This window comes from Arachis stenosperma, chromosome 10 (assembly GCF_014773155.1).
Source record: "Arachis stenosperma cultivar V10309 chromosome 10, arast.V10309.gnm1.PFL2, whole genome shotgun sequence".
Taxonomy (NCBI): domain Eukaryota; kingdom Viridiplantae; phylum Streptophyta; class Magnoliopsida; order Fabales; family Fabaceae; genus Arachis; species Arachis stenosperma.
In genome coordinates this window covers 4,588,099-4,606,179 of record NC_080386.1, presented here as the reverse complement: position 1 = coordinate 4,606,179, position 18,081 = coordinate 4,588,099, and the positions used below count along the sequence as shown (strand labels likewise).

At 38.8% G+C, this 18,081-nt stretch overlaps 1 protein-coding gene across 1 annotated transcript; it reads left to right on the top strand.

Annotated features, from left to right (window-relative positions):
* Positions 1–3,817: 3,817 nt before the first annotated feature.
* On the top strand, positions 3,818–16,796 carry LOC130956619 (pathogenesis-related protein 1A-like). The gene is made up of 3 exons (XM_057883649.1): positions 3,818–4,307; positions 6,385–6,512; positions 16,497–16,796. Exons 1-3 carry the CDS (start codon positions 3,818–3,820, stop codon positions 16,794–16,796), a joined length of 918 nt encoding a protein of 305 aa, XP_057739632.1.
* Positions 16,797–18,081: the final 1,285 nt, after the last annotated feature.

The following is an 18,081-nucleotide window of genomic DNA, read 5'->3' as shown; positions in this document are numbered from 1 at the left end:
TATGAATTCCATCAAGAAATTCTGGAGAAGAGGCATATCTGTCTTTCCTATCTGGTAAATCTTGATTATCTGTCAACTAAAGGAATTATCTTGCAACCTCTGTTTGATAACATCAAGTGGACTCCTCTGCTACACATTCACAAAATGGTGTACCCGAAACTGGTTCGGCAATTTTATGCAAACCTCAGAATGATTGACGGTGCTCTTCACTCTTATGTGAAACGCGTGCATATGGTTCTGAACTCAGAAACTCTCAGTGCTGCCCTTGGATACACGGACGAGGGACCAAGAGTGTACATGAATGACAAATGGGATGATCATATTGGGATGACTTACAAGTAGATTCTTTTCCATATTTGCGCAAACATGTCTGGATTAGATGGCACGGTTCCCACTCATAAAGCCCTTGGACCAACCAATTCTTTGTTGCATCGCATCATTACCCTCATTCTGACTCCACAGAGTGGTTCACACAATAGGGTAACTGTATCTGATTCCTTGATAATCTTTGCTCTTGTTACTTCTACTCCTATTTCATTTGCATACATTATGATCAGACATATGTGGGACTCTGTAAGAAGTACAAAAAAGGCTAATTTACCTTATGGAATGTTTCTCACGTGTATTTTTGAGTACTATAAGGTAGATTTAACCAATGAGGATGTGGAGAACAAAACTTCCATGATCAAAGGTGGTGGTGCGGTTAAAGGCCCAAAGAGCAAGAAACCGATGCCAATGGACAGTGACCTAGAAAGCCAGTTTGAATCTCCTAAGGCAACTGAGTCATCTCGGGAAATTCTCACTGAGTTCTCTAACATGTCCACTATCATGATTCAATTTCATAAAGCTGCTCGAAAGCTAGCCGCTGAAAATGAACGTGCCTGGATCAGATGCAAAGAGCGTGTGGGTATGATGCTGGAAAATTTGGAAAAGGATTTGGGTGCTGGCAGTGAAGAACAAGCTGCAGATTCTGATCTCAATCTGTCTGATGATTAGTGTCTTTGTTATTTTACTTGATATTGGCAAAAGTAGGCTCAATCTTTCTTTTTTTGTATGAGCGTAACTACAAACTCCCTGCTCTGTGATACTTTGAAACACTCATGTTATTTTGCTGTCTTGCTTTTATGTTTATCCTGTGGTATTCTTCATATTTTTGTGCAGGTGTTTCCCCCATGATGACAAAAGGGGGAGGAAAATAAGTTTCCAAAATTGAAATTGGAAACAAAGAAAAACAGGGGATGAGAAGGAGATAGGAACAGAGATGAAATTTTCAAATTTGAAAATTCATGATCTCTCTTGTTCAAAAGATGCATATTTGGCTTATCATGTTTTGATTTGGCATCTGGTTTATAGTTATGTTTTACTCTTATGCCTGGATGTTGATTAATTTTTGATAGCCTTATTGTCTTGAAAAGGTATTTTTTGGCAGTTTCTTTAAATTGTATAAAGCATCAAAAACTGCCTTATTTTGCTTTACAAATATTTTCCTTATGTTATGTCACTCTGATATGTTGAACAGGAAATATTTTTTGGTTTGTAATTTCTTTGAGCAGAAAATCAATTATGATAACAAATAAGTTTTTGATTATCACTAGGCTCTGCTCATAAATCAAGCATTCAACATTCTCAAATAAATATGTTGAATAACATTGTTATTTTGAAGCTTGATTAAATTGTTACAGGTTTATGCTTCCCTTGGTAAAAGTGGCACATATTAAGGGGGAGCCATGTAACATTTTAAAAGGGAAGAAATTCAATCCTCAAAGGGAGTACCTGTACTCTAATCTTTTAATTTCCTTCCATTTCAATTTTAATAATGTTTGTCATCAAGGGGGAGATTGATGAGTTTGGAAAACTCTAAACTAATTTTATGATGACTAAACATTATTAACATAATTCATTGCAAAATTAATTTTGGATTTAATATTAATTAAATCAATTTTGTAATGCAGGTTTTATTTGGGCCAGAATGAATATTATTGATGCAGGCCCAAGTGAATGCTTTCTCATATGATAAAAGCATGATCCATAATTACCAGGAAAGCAAATGCTTTTATTGGGCCAAAGTTCAATAAGCCAAATGTGTTATGCATGCAGAGATCCGAAAATATTGTTTGGGCCAATTTAAATCCTAATATTACCAAGCCCAAACATTTCTTTGATGAAAGCTTCCAAGTCTAGCCCGAAATCAAGTTTGAATGAAAGCATAAAGGCTTCTTGCTCTCCAACGGATTCCATTGCTTACTAAGAATGGATTTCAAAATTAATATGCTAGTCTTGGAACTATGAGAGAGAAATTGATTTTGATGTGATGGGAATCATTATGATTACACGTTAATCCACCAGGGAAGTAAAAGCAAGCTATCTTCATTTAACTTGTTTTGAATTGCTTTTGTTTACTTTCTGTGTTCTCTCTCATCTCTTTCTTCTTCTCTCTTCGGTTAATACACAGGAAACAATGGCCTCCATGAAAGCAAGAGTAAGCTACCGAAAGGAAGGAAGGACAAGCTACAAGTCCATCACTATGATGGCAAGAAAACAAAAAGTATGTAGTGGCTGAGATAATCACCAAATATGGTTAGATTTGGTGAGTTAATCTCGGATCCTCCATACCCAAAAAGAAAAGATGAAGATTCGGCCAGCAGAAGGATCTTGGAGGCGTGACTTGTCTTCATTTCTGATCAACCACCACAGGGAGTAGCTAGAGTGGCGAAGTGATGGTTGAAGGCAGAAGATGAAGCAGATGAAGTCATCATCATCATGAAGCATCAAGGGCCAGAAATCCATCTTGGAGAGGAAGCCAAGGATGGAGCGCTCGGATTGATGAAGAGTGATGACCAAGGAAGGGAGAGAGGTACTTGCATGTTGGTCTTTGCATGAGTAACTCCTTCTCTCTGTATGGCCGAACCGGTTTTTGTTGAAGGAAAAGAAGCTGAGCTCGGGTCTGGTTTTCAAACTGTGAAGGCGTCACTTCTCTATAAAAGAGGTGAACAGTCATGGTTTGATTCAAGGAAAAGAGTAAGATTTGAGAGTGCAAGGCACAGAGTTCTCAGAGCTTCCTAAGCTAGTAGTTCTCTTCTCCTTCAATGTTTTCTGTTTAGTATTTTTCTGTTTAATTTTGTTATGTCTTGAGTCTCATGGAAAAAGGCAAACAGTGAGGTTTGTAAGAAAAAGCCATAGAGCGGAAAAAGGCAGAGAGTGCAAAATTAAAAGAAAAAGCCATAGATGTCTTAGAGGTCCTTTGTACATCTGTGTTGTGTTTCATGATTCTGTGGGAATCCCCTTGTAAGTTGGGTTAGCACTTTACAAGTTGTAATCTGGATGATTATAGTGAAATTCCATCATTGTTGTGATGGAGACTGGATGTAGGCTGCACTGCACTTAGCAGCTGAACCAGGATATATCTGGGTGTTATCTTCTCTCTCTCTCTCCTACCTCAATTCTGTTCTTATTGTTCAAGATGCAACATCAGAAATGTCTCATGCCAAGTGACGAGACAAAATGAAAATGTCTCGTGACTAGGGACGAGATAAAACAGAAAAGTCTCATCTAAAGTCCAGCAAGAGTCAGCAAGCAAAAAGGGGCTAAGATTCAACCCCCCTTCTCTTAGCCACTGAAACCATCAATGGATTATACTTGATCATTATTAAACTGCTATAATAATTGATAATTAATAATTTATATTTCTTTGTTGATCATCTAGTAAATTTCGATACATGTATTATTCTAAGTACACGAAAAGGCAACTACAACATAATATAAATAGATGATACATATCCAAACCTAAACACTTGTCCTCTAAAACAATAAAACGAGGATGAAGATGGTAATAATAATAATAAGCTTTGTAAGCATATTACTGGCATTGTGCATAGTAGCTGCGGTACAAGAGCCTCCAGAAGAGTATTTGGAAATCCATAATGATGCACGAGCAAGCCTTGGGATTCCTCCTCTAAAGTGGGATGTGAAATTAGCAAAAACAGCTCAACAGTATTTGAATAAACTCATCCAAAATTGTGTCAAGGGGAAACTTCAGCCAATCAAAAGCCGTTACTACGGCCAAAATGTTGCGTGGCATATGGCATCCGATCCCTTTACGGGAGCAAAAGCGGTGGCGGGGTGGGTTGCCGAGAAAAAGTATTACGACTATAAATCCAATTCGTGCATTGGTGGTGATTGTGAATGCTACACTCAGGTTGTTTGGAGAAACACTACTCATATTGGGTGTGCTAGAGTTAAGTGCGATAAATGCCAAAAGAGATGCACCCTTGTTCTTTGTCTTTATAGTCCTCCAGGAAATGCTGATGGTGAACGTCCTTATTAGTTAATTAAGCTATTTTTATTAAGTGTATATTAAAATTAACTATTAAAATTGAGTAATGCTACGTAGTCAAATCATTATAAATAATAAATAAAGATATATGTTATAAGTTATAGTTTAATTAACGAGAAATGATATTGTTACGGTGGATAACCGGAGATAAATAAGATGGATGGCGTTGATGGTCCAAATGTATGAAGGAGGAGGGCTCCGGATGGATCTGCAACTCGGGAGACTCCGTCCGACTTGTTCGCGTGAGTGAATGGGGGGTGGTACCTGCAAAGACACTCCGATGCCTAAGTTAGCAAGGGTGTGAGCAGGTCTAGAGAGTATTGGACTTAGAGATACCTGAGGGGGTGTCAGTGTATTTATAGTGGTGAGCCAATAACCACCGTTGGAGTAGTGCCGTATCTTTAGGGTGTTAACCGCCCCATTATCTTGGGGAGGTTAAGATATGGCTTTATGAAGCGGTTAGAGAGATTTTAGGGGCGGTTACTCATTTGAATGAGTGTTTATCTGCCAGCTAATCTCACATCCGACTTCTTCAGACCAAGTCGTGGTTGATACCGACTTCTTACGTGGAGGTCGGTACTTGTTAGGCTTAATCCTTCAGATTAGGCCTTTTATTTGGACCTGGGCCTTTGTCGTTGGGCCAGGGTATGAACAGTGCCCCTACTTGAGCCCAAATTTTCTTTAAAGTTTGGGTTCAAGTACTTAACTCGGGTTCGTAGTCGACCTACTTGGAGGAAGCGTGGGTCTTAGAAACCGACGTGATTTTCGCGACCCTTTGTTTCTGACAGTTACGTCAATTCAAGCGTCGTGTCCGTTGGGGAAGCATTGAGGGCTTTGGTAACGGTGCAATCTCATTAATGGCTGCTCCGCTTTTACCATTATGCCTCTTAGCATGTTTATAAATACTTTCTCTCTCTTTCATTTTTCCGTTTCTGCAATCTTTCAAACTTCTTCTTTCCTTGCTCGTGCTGTATTCTTGTGCTCGAAGATTTCTGCTCTTTCCAACCTTCACTTTTCGGATAAAGGTTAGTTTTATTTCTTTCACGTCATGCCTTATGTTTGCATGCTTTGTTTTGTGGGTGGATAGGTTGGTCTGTAGGTTTTGGCTTCGTATCCTCTCTCTTTAGGGACCGTGTTTTTTGATTTTCTTTTTCTTTTTTCTTTTTGTAGGTTTCTGTCACCTTTTATATAAAGAAAAAATGGCTTCTGTAGATGTTCTTTCTCAGTGGGTTGATGTTACGGTCCTTGGGGAGGAACCCTTGGTCGATGCTGAGTTTATCACTCTTCTTCGTACTCATCACAGGCTTTGTGCTTCGGAGAAGGACGAGCCAAAATATGAGTTGATAACCCCGGGTCCGGAAGACCGGGTTTGTTTTGGGAGAGTTAATGAGGCGGCCCCTCATTTTTTCTTTATGTATGAATGTATGATCACCCGCTTGGGTATTTTTCTTCCTTTCTCGGATTTCGAAATATCTGTTTTGCGCCACTGTCGAGTTGCCCCTACTCAACTTCACCCCAATTCTTGGGGTTTTTTGAAGATCTATCAGTTTATTAGTCACGCTCTGGACTTTCCGACCTCTTTGAGGATTTTCTTCTTTCTTTTTCATATGACTAAGCCCTTTAGTGGGCTAAACAACAAACAGCAATGGGTATCCTTCCGAGCCATACAAGGTCGGAGGGTTTTCACCCTTTTTGACGAATCCTTCCATGATTTCAAAAACTATTTTTTCAAAGTGCAAGCTGTAGAGAGTCACCACCCCTTTTTTCTGGATGAGCATTCCTCCCCTCGCTTTCCCCTTTATTGGTTGGCGGCCTCCCCTTGTGAGAAGTATGGTCCAGATGACTTGGACGAGGTGGAGGCGGCCATTGTGGGGTTTTTCCGAGAAGCGTGGGGGAGGGCCCCATACTTGGATACTAGGAAAATCCTCCAGGGGACGCCGACCTTTGTTCGGTCGCAACTAGGTAGTAAATGCATTTTCCTATTTCCGACTTGTTTCTACCGACTTGAGTGTTACCGACTTGTAACTTTTGTTAGTTGTTTTTTCTTGTAGATATGGCAAGGAAGAATGCTCAGGAGTCTTACCAAAGAGTTCAGGAGGCTAAGGCAAAGTCCCGAGCTAGGTCCGGTGGTGCCAGGGCGATCACCTATCCTCCTCCTCCTCCTCCTCCTCCTAAGAATGTGGGCACTCCCTCTCAACCCATTATAATTTCTTCTTCAACTTTGTCTCAGCCACTCCCTTCTGCCCAACTTCTTCCTGAGCCAGAGAAGAAGAAGCGCAAGACTTCAGAGTCTGGCTCTTCTTTGGATGGTGGGTTTAAGGCGGATGCTCTTGCATTCGTCCGAAAGAACATCTATCCTTATATAAGTATGGATGATGTTTCTGTTCGAAACCACCTCACCACTCTGGCCGAGGAGAGTTTTAGGGCGGCGGGTGTTTGTGGCAAACTTTTGGACATTTTCGAGAAGACTCCCCTCAGCTCTTTGGGGGCAACCTCGAAGGTTGAGGAGTTGGAGGGGAGGCTTCTTGCTTTCCAACGCCAGGAGAAGGAGTTGAGGGAGGAGAGAGATAAATTGAGGGAGGAGAGGGATCACCTTCGGGAGGAGGAGAGTAAGCTGCGAGCCCAATGTACTATGGAGGCAAATTTGAGGAAGACAGCACAGGACAGCTATCAAAGTTTATTTCAAGATATTGTGGCTGTGAGGAAGGATTTGCTGAATTCTCGGAACGCGTATGCCGAGTTGGAGGACTCTATTGCTGATGGGGCCGAGGAGTCTTGGAGAATTTTCCTGGAGCAAGTCAGAGTTATCGCTCCCGACTTGGATCTTTCTCCTTTACATCCTGATAAGGTAGTTATTGACGGCGCCATCGTGGATCCTCCTGTCCCCGAGGTTGTTTCCGAGTCGGATTTGAAGACTCGGGGACAGAGGATTATTGAGTCTCCTCCTCGTTCCAAAGATGCTCCGAGTTCTTCAATCGTTCCTCCGACTTCCTCTTCAGCTTCTCTTCCTGGTCCTGGTGGCGTTCCCCCTGGCTCTGGTGGTGGTGATCCGTCTACTCCTCTGAAAAAATGACTTTATTTATTTTTTATGGCTATAAGGGGGCTCGGCCTGTGAGTCCCCCCTTTTTAGACTTATTTATGTTGTTTGGTGGTTGTGTGAACAATTTCTCTTGGCCTTTTAAGGCCGTAAACAAAATATTTCTGGCGAGTGCCCTTTTGAATGAGGGTGTAGAAAAATAAATGCCCTTTTTTGGATAAGGGTTCTAAGTTACCTTGTGCGTGTATGCTTTTCTAATTTCGATATTTCAAAAACCCTCTTGATCTTTTTCTAAAAACCTTTTTGTTGGTTTGTCTTGTTTTTTGGGAGCCTTTTTGTTTAAGGGCTTTTAAGCAGCCTTAAACTTTTCTCAGGTTTTCCAATCTCTTTTTGTTATCCTTTATACTCAACTTTGCTTTAGTGAGTTTTTATGACTTAGGTTATTTTTGCGATGCGTTTTTCTTCTACTCGGAGTACTTCCGAGTTCGTTCCACTCGGATTCTCATTCGACTTGAGAGTCGGATTTTTCCCGAGTTTTTACGATCAACTCATATAACCTCTTTACGCCGACTTGTACCTCGTCGTTTTATCCTGACGACCATCTAGGTCGGTTCATGGGATTTTCACGTTTTGTCGAGCTTAAGTCGGCGCGTTTCGTAGAAAGACTTAGAAAAATAAAGAAGGATATTATAAGGGATATTGTAAATGAAAAAGATCTTTATTAATTGGGAAGGTACCTTTTTGCTACTAAGGGTCTTGATAGCCTATTTTCCCTTAGCCTCTACTATGATGCCTCGTTAAAAACCCTTCTCTAGAAAAAACCCTTTTGGGAAAAAATCATGAAGTTGGGAAAAGAGTACATCAGGAAGTAGAGTTCGCTTTTAACTGTAGTACCTTTTCATATTACAAGCATGCCACGACCTTGGTAGCTCAGTGCCGTTCAGGTCGGTTACTTTATAATAACCTTTCCCTAATACTTCTTTGATTTTGTATGGTCCCTTCCAATTTGCGGCGAGCTTTCCTTCTCCTGATTTGTTGACTCCAATGTCGTTTCTGATTAGGACCAAGTCATCCGGGGCAAATGTTCTTCGAATGACTTTCTTGTTGTACCTGGTAGTCATCCTTTGTTTCAATGCTGCTTCTCTTATCTGGGCATCTTCTCGGACTTCGGGGAGCAAGTCGAGCTCCTCTTTGTGTCCCCGTACATTTTCGACCTCGTCATGGAGAATTACCCTTGGGCTTTGCTCATTGATTTCTATCGGAATCATGGCTTCTACACCATAGACTAGTCGGAAAGGTGTTTCTCCTGTGGCGGATTGGGGGGTTGTCCTGTAAGCCCATAACACTTGAGGGAGCTCTTCAGCCCAAGCTCCCTTTGCTTCCTGTAGTCTTTTCTTTAGCCCTGCCAGTATGATTTTGTTGGCTGCCTCGGCTTGCCCATTGGCTTGTGGGTGTTCTACCGAGGTGAACTGATGTTTTATTTTCATACTGGCTACTAAGCTTCGGAAGGTAGCGTCGGTGAATTGGGTTCCGTTATCCGTAGTAATGGAATAAGGTATCCCATATCTTGTGATGATATTTTTGTAAAGGAACCTGCGACTTCTTTGAGCGGTGATAGTGGCTAGCGGTTCTGCTTCTATCCACTTTGTGAAGTAGTCTATTCCCACGATCAAGTATCTGACTTGTCCTGGCGCTTGGGGAAAAGGACCTAGCAAATCCATTCTCCATTTTGCAAAAGGCCATGGAGAAGTGATACTAATGAGCTCTTCTGGGGGAGCCACGTGGAAATTTGCATGCATCTGGCACGGTTGACACTTTTTCACAAATTCTGTGGCTTCTTTTTGCAAGGTCGGCCAGTAGAATCCAGCTCGGATTACTTTTCTGGCTAGTGATCTCGCTCCGAGATGATTTCCGCAGATCCCGCTATGTACTTCCTCTAATACCTCGGCGGTTCTTGAGGTCGGTACGCACTTTAACAATGGTGTCGATATCCCTCTCCTGTAAAGGACATTTCTCACCAAAGTGTAATGCTGTGCTTCCCTTCGGATCCTTTTGGCTTCTTTCTCCTCCTTAGGGAGGATGTCGAATTTCAGGTATTCGACTAAGGGATTCATCCATCCGAGATTTAAACCGACTACCTCAAGTGCTTCTTGCTTATCTTCTATTTTTGCTACCGAGGGCTCTTGGAGGGTTTCTTGAATCAGGCTTCTGTTGTTTCCTCCTGGTTTGGTACTTGCTAACTTGGATAGGGTATCCGCTCTGCTATTTAGATCCCGAGTTATGTGTTTGACCTCAGTTTCTGCAAAGCGCCCAAGGTGCTCCAAGGTTTTTTCCAAGTACCTCTTCATATTAGGGTCCTTTGCCTGATATTCTCCGCTTATTTGGGAGGTCACTACCTGTGAGTCGCTGTATATCATCACCTTTGTCGCACCGACTTCTTCTGCTAACTTTAGTCCGGCAATCAAGGCTTCATATTCTGCCTGATTATTTGAAGCCGGGAATTCAAATTTTAAGGAAACCTCTATCTGGGTTCCCCTTTCATCTACTAATATTATGCCTGCGCCGCTTCCTGTTTTGTTGGAGGATCCGTCTACATAGAGCTCCCATGTAGTCGGTTTGTCCTCTTTATCCCCTGCATATTCTGCAATGAAGTCGGCGAGGCATTGGGCTTTAATTGCTGTCCGAGTTTCATATCTCAAGTCGAACTCGGAGAGCTCTATCGCCCATTAAACCATTCTCCCTGCAACATCCGTCTTTTGGAGGATTTGCTTCATGGGTTGGTTCGTACGGACTCTTATTGTGTGAGCCTGAAAGTAAGGTCGTAGCCTTCGTGAGGCTATTACTAAATAGTAGGCAAACTTTTCTAGTTTGTGGTACCTTAGTTCAGGGCCTTGCAGGACCTTACTGATAAAGTAGACCGGGTGTTGTCCGCCCTCATCTTCTTTTATCAGGGCTGACGAGACAGCCCTGTTTGCTACGGATAGGTATAGAATGAGGTCTTTCCCCGGTATTGGTCGGGTTAAGATAGGAGGTTAGCTTAAGAACCTTTTGAACTCTTGGAATGTCTCCTCGCATTCTGGAGTCCATTCGAATTGGCATCCCTTCCTTAATAGGGAAAATAGTGGAAGGGATTTTAATGCTGATCCTGCCAAAAATCTGGAGAGGGCTGCAAGTCGGCCATTGAGCTGCTGGACTTCTCTCAAACAAGTCGGACTTTTCATTTCTAGGATGGCTCTACACTTATCGAGATTGGCCTCAATCCCTCTTTGTGTTAGCATGAATCCTAGAAATTTCCCTGCTTCGACCGCGAAGGCGCATTTTGCGGGATTTAGTCTCATCCCATGCAACCTTATAGTGTCGAAGACTTGTGAGAGGTCGGATAAGAGGTCGACTTCTTGCTTGGTTTTTACTAGCATGTCGTCAACGTATACTTCCATTAGGCTTCCCAGGTGGGGGGAGAACACTTTATTCATCAGCCTTTGATATGTGGCTCCTGCATTCTTTAATCCGAATGGCATGACCACGTAGCAATAGTTGGCTCTGGGCGTGATGAATGATGTTTTCTCCTCGTCGGGCCCATACATCGGGATTTGGTTATATCCCGAGTAGGCGTCCATGAATGATAAGTATTGGTACCCCGAGATGGAGTCCACTAGGGTATCAATACTTGGTAAGGGATAAGGGTCCTTAGGACATGCCTTATTTAAGTCGGTATAGTCGACGCACATTCTCCATTTACCATTTTGTTTTTTGACTAGCACTACATTGGCTAGCCAAGTTGGGTACTTGACCTCTCTAATAAAGCCGGCTTCCAGGAGCGCCTGTACTTGCTCTTCTACTATTAGGGCTCGTTCCGTGCCGAGCTTGCGTCTTCTTTGTTGTACAGGTCGGGACCCTGGGTAAACCGAGAGCCTGTGGGACATAAGCTCGGGATCAATCCCGGGCATGTCAGAGGCTTTCCAGGCAAAGAGGTCGGAATTATTTTTTAGGAGTTCAGCCAGCCCTTGCTTTAGAGTTTCCCCTAGGTTGGCTCCTATGTAAGTGTTTTTTCCATCCTCTTTACCAATCTGTATCTCCTCGGTCTTTCCTCCCGGTTGTGGTCGCAGCTCTTCTCTGGCCCTTGTGCCGCCGAGCTCTATGGTGTGGACTTCTTTGCCCTTTCCTCTCAGATTTAGGCTTTCATTGTAGCATTTCCTCGCCAATTTTTGATCTCCTCTTACCGTTGCTATTCCCGCTGAGGTCGGGAATTTCATGCAAAGGTGGGGAGTGGATACCACTGCTCCGAGGCGATTAAGGGTAGTCCTGCCAATTAAGGCATTATAGGCTGACCCTTCATCGATGACTATGAAGTCTATGCTCAGAGTCCTTGATCTTTCCCCTTTTCCAAAAGTGGTGTGGAGGGGCAAGAATCCCAGTGGTTTTATTGGCGTGTCCCTAATCCATATAGGGTATCGGGGTAGGCTCTCAACTTTTTCATCTAACCCTAGCTTGTCGAAAGCGGGCTTGAAAAGGATGTCCGCTGAGCTTCCTTGGTCTACTAGGGTTCTGTGGAGATGGGCATTGGCTAGGATCATAGTTATCACCACGGGATCGTCGTGCCCGGGGATTATCCCTTGCCCATCTTCTTTGTGAACGAAATAGTGGGGAGGTCGGGTGACTCTTCCCCGACTTGATAGACTCTTTGAGATGTCTTTTGCGAGAGGATTTAGTGAGCCCCTCCCGCAAATCCTCCTGAGATCATATGGATATGTCTCTCTGGAGTCTGCGGCGGTGGGTCTCTTCTATCCATATCATCTCGCTTTCTCTTTCCATGACTGTCCGACCTTTCCATGAGATATCTATCGAGCCGACCTTCTCTAGCCAGCTTTTCTATCACATTCTTAAGGTCGTAACAGTCGTTAGTGGAGTGACCATATATTTTATGGTACTCGCAATAATCGCTGCGGCTCCCCCCTTTTTTATTTTTAATAGGTCTAAGGGGTGGCAGCCTTTCAGTGTGGCAAATCTCCCTGTATACATCCACTATAGAAGTTTTTAGAGGAGTATAAGAGTGATATTTCCTGGGCCTTTCGAGACCGAGTTCTTCCTTTTTCTTGGCTTCCCTTTCCCTCTCCTTAGATGAGGGAGGGGGTCCATGTCGCCAACTCAGGTCCCTTAATTTGGCATTCTCTTCCATATTGATGTACTTTTCAGCCCTTTCTTGTACATCACTTAGAGAAACGGGGTGCCTTTTAGATATGGACTGTGAGAAGGGACCTTCTCTGAGCCCATTGACTAGCCCCATTATGACTGCCTCTGTGGGCAGGTCTTGGATCTCCAAACATGCTTTGTTGAACCTTTCCATATAGGCTCGTAAAGACTCTCCGACCTCCTGTTTTATTCCCAGGAGGCTCGGTGCATGTTTTACCTTGTCTTTCTGAATTGAGAACCTCATCAAAAACTTCTTTGAGAGGTCTTCAAAGCTAGTGATTGATCTCGGGGGAAGGCTATCGAACCACTTCATCGCAGCTTTCGATAAAGTGGTCGGGAAAGCTTTGCATCGCGTAGCGTCGGAGGCATCAGCTAGATACATCCGACTTTTGAAGTTGCTTAGATGATGCTTTGGATCCGTGGTTCCATCATAGAGGTCCATATCAGGGCTTTTGAAGTTTCTCGGAACTTTTGCCCTCATTATGTCCTCGCTGAAAGGATCTTCTCGGCCCGAGAGTTGTTCTTCTTGTTCGTCGCGGGAGTTGTGACTCTTGAGGGAAGATTCTAGCTGTAAGAGTTTTCTTTCTAACTCTTTTCGCCGCTCCATCTCCTCTTTGAGGTACTTTTCAGTTTCTTTTTGCTTCTCCCGCTCTTGCTCCAATTGTTCTAGGCGGCTGTGGACTAATCCCATTAGTTCAGCTACGTGGGATGGTCCGCCTTTTTCTGATTCGCGCCCATCTGAGGAATTTACCTTCGGGTTCTTCACTCCGGAGGTGCCTTCTCTATGTTGATTATTAACTTCCTGGTGTAGGGCTAGATCCGCATCGTTATTACTCATGTCCAGATTCTCTTGTTCAGAATCTGTTTTCGCATGGCCTTCTTCGTGGGATCTGTCCGCCATCAATGGATGATCTCTCGGGTCCCCGGCAACGGCGCCAATGTTACGGTGGGTAACCGGAGATAAATAAGATGGATGGCGTTGATGGTCCAAATGTATGAAGGAAGAGGGCTCCGGATGGATCTGCAACTCGGGAGACTCCGTCCGACTTGTTCGCGTGAGTGAATGGGGGGTGGTACCTGCAAAGACACTCCGATGCCTAAGTTAGCAAGGGTGTGAGCAGGTCTAGAGAGTATTGGACTTAGAGATACCTGAGGGGTGTCAGTGTATTTATAGTGGTGAGCCAATAACCACCGTTGGAGTAGTGCCGTATCTTTAGGGTGTTAACCGCCCCATTATCTTGGGGAGGTTAAGATATGGCTTTATGAAGCGGTTAGAGAGATTTTAGGGGCGGTTACTCATTTGAATGAGTGTTTATCTGCCAGCTAATCTCACATCCGACTTCTTCAGACCAAGTCGTGGTTGATACCGACTTCTTACGTGGAGGTCGGTACTTGTTAGGCTTAATCCTTCAGATTAGGCCTTTTATTTGGACCTGGGCCTTTGTCGTTGGGCCAGGGTATGAATAGATATATATATATATATATATTATTTTGTGTATTTTTTTTCTTTCGTACATCTTTCACTTTTGGTATGAAAAATAATTGCAAAAAGTGAATGAAAATAAAAAAATTATCTTTCATACCATAAAAATATTAAAAATGTAAAAAAAAAAAAAGATACATGTTAGTATTCTACCATACCAACACGTAAGAATATGATCGGCTAATATATAATATAAGTTTGCAATAGTTTCCTATTTTCGTTCTTGTTGCATTGATCTTGTAGATTTTATGGTTATCAATTTTAGCTTATAACTATGGTTGTTTGCCCAAGTCCCCCCCCCCCCCCCCCCCCCCTATATGCATAATATATATATTAAAAGTTAATTAAAACAGTATGCAATTAGTATTAATCATTAATTTTTTTCGATAATTAACAAATTCTTGACCCTCGATCAAGGAAAATAAAGATTAGTAGATCAAATAACAATTGAAAAATAATAGAAACAACCAATGTTTTAAAAATCGAATTGAGTCAATTGGTTAGATTGAGAATTGTTTACTATGTGATGTGATTTGGTTGATAAACTAAAATTGTCTGTTTAAAAACTGTTCATAACGATTAAATTGGCCAAAACTCGATCGGTCAAATTAAATCGAAAACTGATCCATTTTTTGTGTGGGTGTCTCTTTTATTTAATTTTTATGATTCTTGTAGTATGAGTATCTCTAATGAACTATTTAAATTTATTACGACAAAAAAGTTATTTTTATATATAATAAATAAAAAATATTTAATAATTAAAATAAAATAAATAAAAATAATTTAAATTTATCTTATTTAATATTTATTAATTAATAAATAATTAATAAATATTAAATGAGATAAATTTTAATTATTTTTTATTTTTTAAGCATTACCGAATGTAGTTTTGATTAGATCAATTAATTTGTGGTACGCGTCAACCGAGAGCAAACATGACCATAATTAGGTATTTTTTAAATATTATTTTTTATTTTGTTTTTATTAAAAAATAAATAAAATATAAATACTTTTTTTAATTTTTTAAAGAGGAAGTATAGAGAGCTAATTTGTCAATAGAATATTTGTACAATGTGTATAATAGAGATTTAAGAATGTCCGATTTAGTATTAAAGATATAAGCATTAGTGTTATCTTTTTCTATTAGTTTGAGTTTTTGGGATGAGGTGTTTCATGACATGAGATGTTTATTATCTCTAGTACACGGATAGTTATTCTGAATAGTATGGGTGATGTTCATTTTTTAACTCATAATGGGCCAAATAAATAACCTATTGTATATATTGTACAAATATTTCATTAACTCGCTAATAGAACTCTTTTTTAAATAATTGATACGTAAAAATAAATTAATAATAATAAATTTTTAAAAATATTGACTGAAAAAAGAACAAGTAATATTTTTTATATTAAAAGCGTCCATCGAATCGTCTTAATTAAACGACATTTTGGCAATATATATTAAAATAAACACCTTTATTTTATACTATATAAAATAAGAATATAAAATAAAATCTACCACCATAGTCTAGTAGTTATTATAAATGATCAGAGCCAACAGCCAAGGATCATCGATTATACTTATCATTAAGCTGGTCTAATAATAATTGATAATTAATAATTTATATTTCTTTGTCGATCATCTAGTAAATTTTGATACATGTATTCAAGTATATGAAAAGACAACTATGATCCGTTTGTAATTTTTTTTAATTCATTTTTTTTTTCGATAAAAAATTTTTCGCAAATTTCATTTATATTTTTATGGGATAAAATTTATCAAAAATATCTGTCTGTAATAACTAATTTTTTAGTAGTGACAATAAGAGTTATGTTTGATTTTTTTGTTGAGTCTGACAGATCCAAATAAACATGAATGATCAATATGTCTAAATTTTAAAAAGGCCAAAGACCTAAATGTATTTTCAAATATTCGAAAACTTAAATATTTGCGAATCAAAAGGTCAATAACCTATTTGTCATTTTTTCTAAAATAAAAATATAAAATAAAATCCACCTCCACAGTCTAGTAGTTATTATAAAAGATCAGAGCCAAGAATCATCGATTATACTTGATTATTAAGCTGCTCTAATAATTGATAATTAATAATTTATATTTCTTTGTGGATCATCTAGTAAATTTCGATATATGTATTCAAGTACACGAAAAGGCAACTATGACATAATATAAATAGATGATACATATCCAAGCCTAAACACTCCTCCTCTAAAACAATAAAACAAGGATGAAGATGGTAATAATAATAATAAGCTTTGTAAGCATATTATTGCCATTGTGCATAGTAATTGCGGTACAAGAGTCTCCAGACGAGTATTTGAAAGTCCATAATGATGAACGAGCAAGAGTTGGGGTTCCTCCGTTGAAGTGGGATGAGAAATTAGCAAAAAAAGCTCAAAAGTATTTAAATACAATCATCCAACATTGTTTCCAGGGGAAATATCAGCCAACCATAGACCCTTACTACGGCCAGAATGTTGCGTGGCATATGACATCCGATCACTTTACGGGGGCAAAAGCGGTGGAGGGGTGGGTTGCCGAGAAAAAGTACTACGACCATAAATCCAATTTGTGCATTGGTGGTGATTGTGAATGCTACATTCAGGTTGTTTGGAGAGACACTACTCATGTTGGATGTGCTAGAGTTAAGTGCGATAAATGCCAAGTGGGATGCACTCTTGTTGCTTGTCTTTATAGTCCTCCAGGAAACGATGATGGTGTACGTCCTTACTAGTTAATTAAACTACTTTTATTATGTATACAATAAAATTGGCTATTAAAATTAAATAATGCTACGTAGCTAAAATTAAATGTAAACCAAATTTTAATTTTTTTGTTATTATTGCATGCATTTATAATTTTATAATTTTTTCTCTCAAATAAAAATTTTAAATTTTTATATTTTTAATTCTAAAAAAATCTCAAATCACCTCAACACATTTTACAAAAAATAAAAATATTTTAAATTTGATCGGTCTCTAGTTATTTATTAAAAATTAAAAATATTCAAAATTATTGGTTTATGATTTGTAAAATAAGATAATAAATAATAATAAAGTAGCACCAATTTATTGATTATGAATGGATAATATGTGTATAAAATTATAAATATTATATATATAAAATTAAAGTATAGATATTAAATTAAAGAATTTAACAATTTCTATTATACAACTTAATGAACTTATATTTTACCTATAGACTATTAAAAAATAAAATATAAAATATAAAAAAAATTAAGAAATAAAATTTTAAAAAGTAATTATATATTAATTTGTTATATTAAAATTAATAAATAAACATACATATAAATAGTAAATAAAAAAAATTAAAATTATAATTCTTTGGTCTACATGAGATAATTTGAAATAAATAACAAGACATATAGTTTAAAAATTTAATAATATTAATTGTAAAAATTTGTCAATTATAAATATTATAGGTATGAAATTATGAATATTATTAAAATAAAATTCTAGATATTACGTGTATTTTATCTAACTATGAATATTATGTATATGATCTTATGAATATTATAAGTAAATTTGTCAATTAAATAAATTAATTTACATATTTAACATTTTTTTCAAATTCAATTATAGTAAAATTTGAAAATATATGTGAATCAGAATAAATCATTTTACTTTAAAAACATGAAACAAGTTTTCAAATTATCAAAGACGGTGATTTAAAAAATTATACATTAATTTAAATGTATGATGTCTTTAAAAAAATTAAAATAATTTGAATTATGATTTATTAGTACACAAGTGAAATAATTTAGAATATGTAGTAAAATATAATTTAAAATTAAATAATATTAATTATAAAAAATATTAACTATAAAAATTATGTGTATAAATATATAGATATTACAAAATAAATAAAAAACATATTTTTATTAAAAGGTTTTAGTTAGATGATAAAATCTATGACCTTCTAGAAGTTGCATGTGAATGTGTGTGTTATGCTATCATGTGAATGTATAAAACTAGCTATTAGAGCTGACTTGATGAAAG

Excerpts from the sequence above, each read along its gene's own strand:
- LOC130956619 (XM_057883649.1), top strand. The coding sequence starts at position 3,818 with ATGAAGATGGTAATAATAATAATAAGCTTTGTAAGCATATTACTGGCA. Across the intron at positions 4,308-6,384 it reads TCCTCCAGGAAATGCTGATG|ATATGGCAAGGAAGAATGCT; the intron begins GTGAACGTCCTT and ends TTTTTCTTGTAG. Across the intron at positions 6,513-16,496 it reads CTCCTCCTCCTCCTAAGAAT|GGGAAATATCAGCCAACCAT; the intron begins GTGGGCACTCCC and ends CATTGTTTCCAG.